The sequence below is a fragment of the Meleagris gallopavo genome, chromosome 5 (genome assembly GCF_000146605.3).
Source record: "Meleagris gallopavo isolate NT-WF06-2002-E0010 breed Aviagen turkey brand Nicholas breeding stock chromosome 5, Turkey_5.1, whole genome shotgun sequence".
In the NCBI taxonomy this organism is placed as follows: Eukaryota; Metazoa; Chordata; class Aves; order Galliformes; family Phasianidae; genus Meleagris; species Meleagris gallopavo.
Genome location: NC_015015.2, coordinates 25668229 through 25681032, shown reverse-complemented (window position 1 = coordinate 25681032; position 12804 = coordinate 25668229). Strand labels below are relative to the sequence as shown.

The following is a 12804-nucleotide window of genomic DNA, read 5'->3' as shown; positions in this document are numbered from 1 at the left end:
AAAACACAAAAAAAACAGGAAAATCAAAACCTTCTGTCTCTTCGAAATGGTTGTCAAGAACTTTAAATGCTTGTGCTTTCAGTGTACACCCCACAGGAAAAACAACAAAAACAACATCAACAATAACAAAAAAAAAAAAAAACACCCAAGGACCTAAAATTAAAAAAAGAAAAAGATAATAATAATTCTAGTAGTAAAATGGACAGCAAATTGCTCAGAGTTTGTGTCTTTTTAGTTAATTTAGCAGCCGCCCTTTTTGTCTGCAGAGGGAGAGCTGCTACCACAGCCACCTCCTCGGCTCGAGAGAGGCTCTTCTGCATCATCCTCGTCAAAGCCATGAAAGGTCGAGGTGTCGCTTTCTGACGTGGAACCGAACAAGTCCTCCGTAGTGCGTGTTGGCGCTGCTTCGTCCCTCCTGCCTTCTCTTCCCAAATGAGCTGACATGTATGATGAATATATCAGCACATGGGTTAAGCAACAGGCATCATCATCATCATTTTTAAAGTATCATTACTATTAAACAATACAGACTATCAAGCTTATAGGTGTGTGTTTGTACGTGCCCGTGTACCTCAACAACATGCCTTGGTAGAACCGCAGTAAGAAAAATAAACAAGGATCAGTTTCTCTTTCAAAGAAAAAAAATCTACCAATAACACAGGTGCCCATAGCCATGGCAGCGAAAGGGTTAATCATATTTTCCTCTCTTCAAAAACATTAAAATATTTTCTCATGATTACTTAGATGAATTTTAAGAGATATTTAGCACATATAAGTAATTAGACACCATTAGCTCTAAGCACAATGACTGTCCTTCAGACTGGCATCGCCTTCTACAATTTTACTTCTATTGAAATGTGACCCATTAGACATCTCATCAGCCTCAAGACTTTTATCCCTGTCCTTCACCTGATCCCAAAGAGCCTCCTCTATAGACAAAATGACATATGTTTTGAAGACTAAGCAAAAGTAAGCTAAATAAATACTTCTATTCTGATTTCATGGTATCTCCTTCAAAAATACCACCACCACCCCCAACAAACAACAATTCAACAACTAAATCAACTAAGAAGAGATCTGTCATGGGAAATACTGTAAAGAGTATGTTAATCCAACTTTCAATATGGAACAGGTAATTCTCCACACAGAACATCAACAGCAATAACAACAATAGCAACAAAAAGAAGTCTTAAAAACAGAAGTCAGATACTGAAATCTGTGAAACTGTGGTTTATTTTCTACCTCAATCAAACACATTATGTGATTAATAGTAATAGTGTTCAGAATCTCTCTCTAAGAAAGACAGAGAAAGTCTCTTGTGCCCCAGCAAATGAATATCAGTTTGTAGGGGACAGCTGTTTTTTAACTCAGAAACACCAACATGACATTAAGTAACCAACTGTTTGGTCCTCACTCCAGCTACAGGAATCGGCCATATAACTGCATGGTTAAGTAAACTGCTTTGCTTGAGAAACGAAGAATTAAATCCTGTTCACAAAACGAAAGTGGATATAACAAAATCATTGGTAGATGAACCACCTTACAGAGATGTGATTTTAGTGGCTTTGAGAAGGGAAGAAACAAGATGATTTCCACGACCTCTCTTTCAGTATAATGAAAATGTTTCCAATTATCAAGAAAGAGGAAGATGGACACCAAAGACTTTTCATTGTTTTAGTTTACAGATTAGTGTGTGGTTGTACCTTAATCACTTCCATCACACATCAGTCACATCATTGCAGACCCTTATGAATGACCCAGGGTGGGTCAGAATTTGTACAAGGATAGCATTTAATGGAACTGATTTTGCACAATTTAGGTTACATGTGGATCTACTTGTTCCACCACACTAAGCCATCAAGGAAATTAATGTATTTGTGCTTCATTCTGATATAATCACCATAGCAATGTTTAAATAGCAAAAAGTATGGATCTGTCGCACTGTGCAGTCTCAGGACAATGCTGAAATAAGTTATATTGAACTACAGCAATCAAGGGGAAGGGAAATGATCTTCCAAGTTGGCACCACAGACCGCATGAGCTTTTCCCTTTAAGTATTAAGAAGCAAACACGTATCACTAAAAGGTTCATGTTACTGTCTGTGCAGCATTCTTCGGGATGCCTCTGCAGAAAACCAAAGGGTTTGCCTCTGGTCCCCTAGTGACCAGTCAGTATCACTTCAGAACATTTTCAGAGGTCACAACAACTGCAGAGGGCAGTTCGCCAGTGAGAGTCTAATCCTGCTCCCACTAAATTTGAGTAGAGGCTTACTATGAATTTCAGTGGGAGTATGAACAGGCCATTTGTTCAGTACAAGAACACTTCACTTTGCATTTCAGCCATCACACAACAAACATCTTTCAGTGACCACAGTAAAGAAGTAGCAACAATACTGAATTTCAAGATCTCTTTTGTTCTCACATTTACAATTGAAATTCTTATCACCATTAGTATCACCACTGCCAGAAATAACACAACTGGAAACTTGGGCCTAAGTTGGAATATGCAGTTATTAAAGGTCTTCCATTTCCTCTACCATTGCCACCACCTCTCACATGAGCTATAAATAACTGTTCAGCAAGGATAAAATTAAAAAAATAAATAAATAAATAAGAGAAAAAGAAAAAAGAAAGGAAGGAAGAAAACAACAGTCCAGAAATAAAGACAATCCAGAATGGGAAAGACACAATTGCCTACATTTAAAAAGAGTGAAGGGAAGAAAATGGAGAAATAAAAATGTCTTTAAACAAAATTAATGATAGTCATCTTGTACGAGGATAATTCTTGACAGCTACCCCCATCCCTACCCTGTAATTTCCTCCCTCTTTCTTTTTTGGATGAAAAAAATGCATGAAATGTGTAATCAATGGAAATGCTTGTCATGCAACTTTCATAAATCTTGTAAGTAATTTATAGTTGTAATTGCAGCATTTAAGACAGAGGCCATTCTTTACCATTGTTTTAGGGTCTTCTCCTTCTGTTAAAGGAACAACTAGTACATGTACCAAAGTTTGCAGAAGTCAATAAATACATTAAAATTTTATTACTTCGTAAGATCTCATTAGCTTAAAATTGTGAATCCAAAAATGTTTTTATGACAGAAAATTTCCCAATCATCCTTTTCCACAAATACAGACAAGAGGTAAGACCTTGTTTTCTATTCCCTCCCAAATGTGCTGGCTTTCTTCAAAATCTTCAGGAGCAAAAAACAAAATACAAATACACTTTTATATAAGAAAGCTGCAAGAAGAAGTCACCTACCAGAGCGCCCACAGTCTGAGCACGACACAAGTTCCTCAGGCCGGCCACTTTTTTTGTTCATATTGGAGCCTCCAAGGCAGAAGTCACAGTAGTTATTGGGAATGATGACCCCATCTGGTCCTTTCTGGGCTGCAGTCAGGTTAGAAATCAGATTTACTTAAAGAGCATTCAGTTTGGATATTTCCCCCCCTTCCTTTGCTATAATGTTAAATTGGTGACTTTGCAGGCCACGCAAAACACTGTCAGTTAGAACAAAAGGTGAATACTGTGAAATCACCTCCATCTCAGGTACACCGACCGTATGCTTTAGCTATTTTGTTTGCAATGCACTTCACCTTTTCCTTTACAATGCAGCTGGTCTGGTCCCTCACCAGGCCCTGCTGCCAGAGATCCCTGAACAGTTCAGAGAATTCATAATGCACACCAGTATATATACAATACCTAATGCAGAATCAGACCTGAACTGTCAGTAAGCCAAGCCTGGTTTTTCAGACATCAGCCATAAATGTAAACACACAAAGTACAATTTCAGAAAGGAAAAGCACATTCCCCAAAACGCCAAAACCTACAGCACAGAAACCTAACTGGTTTTATTTCTAAAGCTTTCTTTTTGAAGAGATTACACCTCAAAGTTGTAGAGTCTTCTCATTCAAAAAGTTAGTTCAAATGCTGATAAATCCTTATAGTCACAGTCACTTCTGGGTGATGGACCCAGGGTCACACTACCTGCAGTAAACTGTGCATGCCCAGGAGATGAAGGCAAGGCAGCAAGACTGGCCCAAGTGAGCATCCAGCACAGGTGCAAAGAGTTGGCCAAGGGTGGAAGTCTAAGCTGCTGAGATAAAAACTTCAGCCAAGAAAAAAAGGAGGGAATTTGAGTTGTTATTTTCCAGCTAGGGATAGCTATAAAGGAGAAAACACACAGTGGATCTTAAGTAGAAGGGAAGTCTGTTCCCCTAGAAAGAAGAGATAGGCAGATGTATTTTGTATTCTCAGGTTGAGCAAAACATCAGTGCTTTTTTTTCTTCTTCACAGCTGCCATTTTCCTTTACTCTCCAGAGAGAGAAAACTTCTTGTTTCTGCCTAACCAGGAGCTTGGAAAGGTTTAGAGGAGTGGGAGGAATGGTCAGCATGGTCTATGTTTTTCCTTTTTTTAACTCAAAAATTCTAGCAGTATATCTGACCTAACCCTACTCCATGTAGATTGCTACATACCAGAAAAAATGAAGACCTTTAAACTGTGCCATCTATACTTAATTATCTTTTTAATGCATATTTTGTAACTTGCAGATTTTTAACAGATGTTTTGACAGCCTTTATTGATTGTCTTTTTGTCCACATTCAAATTTCCCCTGAAGAACAATGACATTTTAAAGGGCTTCTGGTAGCACTCCAAGACACATACTTAAAATTAAATTTTTCTCAGAGTTCAATCAGTTGTTGGATTGGATGCATCTATTTATTCATTCACTTCCAGCTGTTGATTATCTGAGTTTTTTTGGAAATTGGTAGCTGAAAGACTGCAAGTAAGGTGAAAATAAGAAAAAAATTAAAAAACAACACTGCAAATACGCCATTATCTTCCCACACAATCACCAAGTCCCTGATGTATTTACGAAACAATGGGTTTTACTCTGATATGGTGCTGTTAAGATCTTGAATTCTCCCAAGAACAGACATAAGTTCCCACTCTTTGGTTAGCATTTTGCCATTTAGCAGAGAGGCATTTAAGACACGTGCACAAGATAAGCGAAAAAGAACAGCAACCAGGTGGAAGCCTAGCACATCGATTCATTTTAAGAGCTGTAACAAAATGGTCATAAAGTTGCTGCTTGTACTCTTTTTTCTTTTTTTTTTCTTTTTTTCTTTTTTCTTTTTTTTTTTGTTTAAATAGCAGATCTCCCTAACATTTATTTTTCCCACAGCAGCCCCATTCTGTGAAAGTTAAGTAATTATTTCTTTATATTTTGCTCCATCTACAGAGTGGTTGTACACAACACAAACTTAGCAAGCCCAGCATTCAGTGATTTTTTTGTTCCTTATTACCTTACTTCTCATGTGAATTCCTTAAACTGCCTTACAGATACTAAGAACCCAGTATTAACCCTCAGTGAAGTCAGAAGTCTTTTTGCTGAGCTCTAATTAAACTTCATGGTGAAGAGGCACCGCTGGATTTTACAGCTGGAAAGCCTGGTAGTAAAGTGATTAACCAGCTTCCTCAAAAACACACAAGAATTCTGTGGTGAGGCCACACATAAAAATAATCATCAAAGGTATCTGCCAGCAACATAATAAGGAAAGAGCTCTATTATCATGGTGCAGAATCATATAATTGATTTAACACTCAACGTATGCTGACTTAAATTTTTCCAGTGCAGCTCATGAGCTTAAGATCTACCGACAGTCAATCTGGAAATAGGACAGGAGATCTCATGAAAATATGTGCACTGATCAATTTGTCTATGGTGCATTGCACAGGCAGAGGGTTTTCACTGCCTGTGATGCTATTGAGGAGGTTCTCCTAGACTACAGACAAGTGAATAAGCATGCTTTTTAATTATTTCTTTTTACTTTTTTTTTCCTTTCCACTTTAATTTTTTATGTCTGTGTCTATGTGCTCATCTGTTGCTTGTCACTCACAAATATGGACACCATTATGAAAAGCTGTACACAGATTAGAAGTTCTGAAGTTACATCAATGTTGTCTTAAACGATGCATCTTCATAGCCAAATAATTCAGTACGGGCAATGTTAGCCTCTCCAACACTTTTTCATCCTAACAGGTGCAACAACTGGAATGAAGCTTAAGTCAAGCTTGATCAGTACTGTTCAGTGAATTAAGCCCCAGGCTAAATCACACAAGGTTTGAGAATGAAAAGACAGTAAGCAAGCTGAATTCTTACTTTCAAATGTTGGCTTTTTTTTTTTCCTTGGTTTTATGTCTATGTGTGGGTATGTGTGCATGTCCTTGCAGTTTTAAGTTCTGTTTTACTCTAATTCACAAATGAGGAAATTAAGAAACAAAGCAAAGATAGAAAGATATAATGTGCAATATTCATGAGAAGCATATCATACACCAAAAGTTCAGCCCTAATTCCACCCCTTAATCAATAAAGCTACTCACAAAATAAGTAAGGGAATGGATGCATAAGTGAAAGCAATTAAATTACTGGAGACTAATGTGTTGCTACTTTTCATTTGAGACATTGTAATTAACTAGGAATACACTTTTCTCACACATTAATCACAAAGTAGAAGGTGTTAGCTTCAGCCACATGATGGCTCAGCTAATGAGAAGTAACTCACCTAGGTGTGCTAGCTCAATCATTTTGATTGTGCCACTATAACCAAGGATTTTGTCTAAAAATGCTCACACAGATTCAGAAATCGTTTTAAAGTAAAGCTTTGAAAAACAGCCATGGTTTTGTCCTAACTTACACAAAACTCTTCTGATTTTCTTTTACATTACAAACTGCAAAAACAGATCAAAAGCTTTGTGGAGCTTTGAGGAGTACTGCCTGAGCTAAGGTGTTCTCATAGGGGGGTGTACTTAAATCAGTACCTCTTGCCATTCCAACTTGGTCTCACTTTCTTGTCTCATCAAAGGCCCTGTCTTTATCTACATCTGCTCTCAAATAAGGAGTATACTGCTTTTTAAAATACTTTTTAAAAATGCATTAAGGAAGATCTGCACAGGTCAGATGATAGTTTCACTGTACCTGAAAGCTGAATCAAGTGAAAAAGGAGTCTGAAAATGAAGCCAGTATTTCCAAATAACTTTGGAATGCTTTTACACTGAAATACATTTCTTCATCCTGGCCTAATCAAATGAATTTCAAAATATATCAAGCAAAGCTGAATAAATTTCTTATTAAAATATAGTAACATTATTCACAGGAGTCCTCCTATAAAACAGGTACTGCCAATTAATTCTATAGTATATTACACAGTAACTTTGCTCTGTAGACAAAACCTAAAGAGCTAAACAAATTGACTGAATTTAAGCATTTAAGATAATCACATAATCATAGAATGGCTTAGGTTGGACAGGACCTTAAAGATCATTCAGTTCCAACCTGTTGCCATGGGCAGGGCTTCTATCCACCAGATAAGGGTACCCTGGGGACCATCCATCCTGGCCCTGAATGCCTCCAGAGATGGGGCAGCTACAACATCTCTGGGCAGCCTATGCTAGTGTCTCACCACCCTAAGTAAAAAATTTCTTCCTAACATCTAACCTAAATCTCCCCTCTTTTAGGTTAAAATCATTCTCCCTTGTCCTATCGCTATTCAGACCATGTAAAAAGTCAGTCCCCCCTCCTGCTTGTAAGCTTCTTTCAAGTACTGGAAGACTGCAATGAGGTCTCCCTGAAACCTTCTCTTCCCCAAGCTAAACAATTCCAGCTCCTCAACCATTCATCATACCAGAAGTGCTCCAGCCCTCTGATCATCCTTATGGCCCTCCTCTGGACTTGCTCCAACTGCTCCACATCCTTCCTGTACTGGGAGTCTCAGGCTTGGACCCAGATGGGTCTCATAAGGGCAGAGTAGAAGAGGACAATCCCTTCCCTCTCCCTGCTGGCCACCCCTCTATTGATGCAGCCCAGGATACAGTTGGCCTTCTGGGCTGCAAGCTCATGTCAGCTTTTTGTCCATCAGGACCCTGAAGTCCTTCTCTGCAGAACCAGTCTCAATGAATTCCTCTCCCAGTCTACGTTTGTATCTGAGATTGTCTCAACCCAAGTGCAGCACCTTGAACCTGACATTGTTGAACTTCAATAAGTTCTCATGCACCCACTTTTCAAGTGTGTCCAGTTCCCTCTGGATGGCATCCCTCCCTTCTATTGTGCCAACAATAATTTCAAATAATTTCTGCACTTTCTTGATTTTGAAGGTAGGGGTTCTGAACAGAATTCTAGCTTCCTTTCTTCTCTCCCAAAGTAATCAAAGAAACTAAAAGTTATATGCCCTCTTTAATAATTAAAAAGCTGTTTGTAGTGAAATAACATCAAGAAATTAGGATTTTTCTTTTCAACATCATCTTCTGGAGCCACAAAACACAATAAGAGTCTCAGTTTCTAGCTCTCATGGCTGAAGAGAATACTTAGAATGAAAGGCAAGTTCAAAAGAAACAATTATTGCCCCTGTTTTTAACCTGAAAACTCAGAGTATAAATATTTTATGTGACTTCCCTTTAAAATGTGACCCTTTTATACAAACAAACAAAAAGGTAAATGACTAGAACCCTGCATTTTCTCAAATTTCTGATTTCTAAGTGAAGTTATCTTAATGATCTAGATTACAATCCCTAAAACACTTAGAGGTAGAAATCACAGTCACAGATATTTCTTCAACCTACAGGTACTACAGCATAATACTTCACCATGATGTAAGCTGTGCATCTAGGTCTGCCAGCATTTTATCTGTTTTGTATCTTGTTCACAAGTCTGGAAAGGCAGCGGAGGAGGAGGATCAGAGCACATCTCAGGGTTGGGGCGGGGGGGCTTGTGCACTGTTTATTTAAATGGTTACAGTGAGTTGGCTACAATCAGACATAAATGCACTCCCAAAAGGAATTTTCCTAACACATTTTGTCCAGCTCTTACTTTTTCCTTCTGGGCCTGATCCAAAACCAATAAGGTCCGTTGAAGGTTTCAATTCAATTCAAAAGGCCATTTACTCTGTTTGCAACAGAAATTTCCAGAGTACAACAGAGATCATGGGAACCTGCGTGCAGGACTGAACCAAGTCAATGCACCAACCAAAGCACTTTGCAACAAAGAAAAAGGAGGGGAGGGGGATTTGCCGTTTTTTTGTTTGTTTGTTTGTTTGTTTGTTGTTGTTTTTTAATGAATCCTACAAGACTCTTTGTCTGGCGCTGCGTAGGGCCCAGTTTTTGTTTCCGACACCTCCCTTCATCTCAGTGCCGAAGTACAAGTTCACCATTTGGCCACCTGTGCAGCAAAATGCTGGCCAAGAGCCAGCGCCTGCCTCCACAGAGTCCCTTGCAGGACCTGGTGAAAGTCCCAACCTATGGCATAAGTGGCCATGTGTTCAGCTTGCCTTCCCCCCACCGCTGACAGCACTCATTCCTCGCAGGTCTGGCCCGTTTCCATGGTGACTGCAGTGCCAGGCTGGGCCTGCCTGTGGTCTTGCCACCTGTTATTACTTCATCTCTCCAGTGTAAGGAATTGAGGCATGGCCCCTTAATTTGCTGCTCACAACACATCTGCAGAGGACAGGCAGGTTCAAGCAAGGTATTACAACAACAAAACAAAACAAAACAAAAAACCAAAAAACAGGTATTTAGGAGAGAGGAGAAAGAAGCAGCACTCAGACCATGGCTTTTTTTTTGAAGTATAGCTTCTGAGAGAAGAGCAGAACAACACCTGGCTAGAGCCACAGCCATATGTTGGTGACACTGCTGTGCTGATGTAGCACAGTATTTAACTGCATAATTTCTGCTTGGAGCGAGCATGAACCTGGGTGTGTTGCACTGGGAACTGCTGCTGCTCTGTTCCCAACCCCAAGCTCACCCCTCTGCACAGCCTCACACTTTGCTACCCTGTGCTCTCCACACCGTCCTCCACTGCACAGCATGAGCACATCTTTTGCTGGAAGCAAGAGAAGCAGGCTGCGCTGCTGCAAGAGGTGCTGCCAACCACTCACAAGAAAAACGGCCAGTTCACCCTAGCAACTGCATTTGGTCTCCTTTTTGGGTTAGTTGGTGCTGTGAAGAGAGAGAAAGCTATCGCCTTCACACAGTTTTTAGCAACTCCAACAGGCTGCCTTTGCTACACCCTCTGTGCATGGAGAGAGGCAGCCAAGGAGCACTACAAGCTGCAAGAAGGGAGCACTACCAGAAGCAGGCATTCTGGAGGAGTCACAGAAATCCTCTAAGTGCAGGGGAAGGAAGAGCAATTGGTCACATCTTTTACAGGAATTGATTTGGCCTTACCTTGAACAATGAAGGAATGGGTTGGAAGGTGGGCAGCGGGGGGGCAGAGCAAGGACATACGACATGAGTTACTGAGATCCTGTAGATCTGGGAGGTCAGTGCTCCTGCATCATAAGGCATACTTCATACAAATGTCAGTGCAATGATCTCAGATAATCTTATGCAGAAGCACCTAAGACAAGGGCCAAAATCCCATTGCTCACAGTGAATCATTGAGAATGGACTATGATCTAACTCTCCAGTGCCTCACAAGAACAAACAGTAGGAGATAAGAACAGTAATGCAGACAAAAGAATCTGACGTTAAAATATAGATTTTTCTGATTTTGTGAGGTTCCTCTCCTGAGACTTGGCCTCTGGCCATTGAAATATAGCATTCCTGTCAGCACAGGGAATACAAGGAGGGATTGCAGTGACCAATATGGACCCAAGGCTAGCAGCAGCCCTCGGCAGTCATATAGCTGCAATATGGTGTAAGCTTTGGCTCTAGAAATTGCTGATTGGAGGAATCTGAGAAAGCAGAGCACCTAAGCTCAAATTGTATCAAATCTTTTGGGTCTTACTTGATTTGAAATCTATGCTGAGGACAAAAAAGCATGGAGATGGCAAGAAAAAAAAAATATATATATATATAAACACATAAATAATATCATTCTGTCACAAGAACAGACGGTATTGGAGCAACACATGGTGTTCAATTAGTCAAATTTGAAATGTTTTCCTACAAATTACTGACAGGTGATTCTCTGAGAGTTGAACATCTAAAACATTGCAGGTTCTGTCCAAGGAGTACATGAAAGTACAACACATACACACAAAAAAATAAGCATGCACACACACGCACAAACAAAAAACCCTCCAAACAAGTCAATCGAAGGCTCCCTATGGGTCCCTGTAGATAATCTGAGATTTTCCAGTATTCCAAAACTCTAAATATCTTAACATCTCAGAACATAGGCACTAAAAGTCTGAGAAATTTACAACTGCAAACAGAGTTTGAGTGGAAATCATTATTCATTTCCAGCTTCTTTTAGTATTCTTTTTTCTTCATTAAAACTAGCCCTAGGAAAAAAAAAAAGAAAAAAAGAGAGAGAGAGAGAGATTAAACTAATGAGAAGCCAAATCAAGGCAATGTACATGTTCTCACTGAAAAGGTACCTGCTGCTGCAGGGTATCTTGTCACAAGGTGGGCATTGATGCACCCTTGCATTCAGATGTGGCTCCTATCATGGCCCCAGCGAGGATAAGCACTGAGGCAGGGAAAAAGTAGGCCTGATGTAGCTTTCCAAATTGATGCTGCTTGTGGAGAGGAACAAACAGCTCATCTCCAACCGAGGGGCTGACTCTCGTCATTTATTCATGGCCAGCCCCCTGCCTGGATGGAAATAAAAATGTTTCAAAGATGACTGCGTGGGGGAGCTGGAGGACAGCTTGAAGGCAAACTGAGGTTAGCACATTAATTTTTTATCTCTGGAGACTGGGTATCCAATTATGCTTAGAGTACACAAACAACTTTAGCTGGTCTCTCCAGTAGCGATTTATCCACATCATAAAATCTGCAATGCAACTGGGCACAACAGGCCAATACCACAAAATAACATAAACAGGTGGTTTTACAGGTTAGACACTCAAGTTTGCAGAGTGACAGGAGTGCACAGAACTGCATTCTTGGTAATTAAGCTTTACTGCAGGTAAGACCCAACTTGCACGTGACAGCTAGGTCACAGCAACAGTCAGCACAATGTGCTTTATTTAGAATCATCATTGGCCCAAGTGCTTGTGGGCATAAGTTCAGCTGCTGTTTACTATGCAGCTGCCTTTAACCAATGCTTCACACAGCAAAATGCCACTGAAGATTCTTCTTCTTTAACTGGGAGGCAGTTTTTCTCCATGTAGACAGACCATCCTATTCTCTTGGGAATTAAGGAAGTGCATTTATACTAGCACACTCATTCACACATACATTTCAATAGATAGAAGTCTAATGTAATTCCTATATCAGAAGTGTCTCCAAATTTGTGAACACCAGCTGCCCCCAGAGCTGGCCTGTACCCATAGAGTGAGATGGAATAAAACAGCAGGTGTTTTGTGGCGGTCTTGGATGCACCCTGAGCTCACAAATCTCACACTGTCAGTGCCAACATGTGGAGGAAAAGGCAGCAGAAAAGATGCTGAAAATGGTGTGGGGTTATTTCTTTTTATTGGTGGACTTGAAGAAAAGGGGAGTTGACTTTTTTAAAGGTTTTCTATTATCTCTTTTTCACAAGTCCATACTCATGCCAAAAATCAGAAAGCGTGTCAATGATAAATGGGTGTCTAGGTGAAGGCAAGACTAAGCACTGAGAAAAAACTATATATCTGTGTCAAAGGGCTAGATAAGACATACAAACAAAGCAGCTAAAGCTCAAACGAAGCTCAGGCCAAGGTGTTTTAGGAAAGGCAAAAACAAGAGAATACTGTTGAACTGTCTTTCTTGATGCAAAGGATAATCTACAGAAAGTAGGACGGCTGAATTGTAAATAAACCTTCTGCACCTCCCAAGGACAGTGAGACATTCCAGAGAAGTGAAACTTGGGGTTTGGGTCA

General features: G+C 40.0%; 1 protein-coding gene across 5 annotated transcripts in view; it reads right to left on the bottom strand.

Annotated features, from left to right (window-relative positions):
- DPF3 (double PHD fingers 3) overlaps window positions 1–12804 on the bottom strand; it is a 99576-nt gene that overhangs the window by 35395 nt on the left and 51377 nt on the right. For 3 of the 5 annotated variants that reach the window (XM_019615598.2, XM_010711492.3, XM_010711495.3), the window contains one exon: window positions 3262–3390. In XM_019615598.2, coding sequence (XP_019471143.1) covers window positions 3262–3390 — 129 coding nt within the window. Of the gene's footprint in view, window positions 1–6; window positions 438–3261; window positions 3391–12804 lie in introns of those variants that run through there. The other 2 variants (XM_010711493.3, XM_010711494.3) reach the window with 1 other exon arrangement.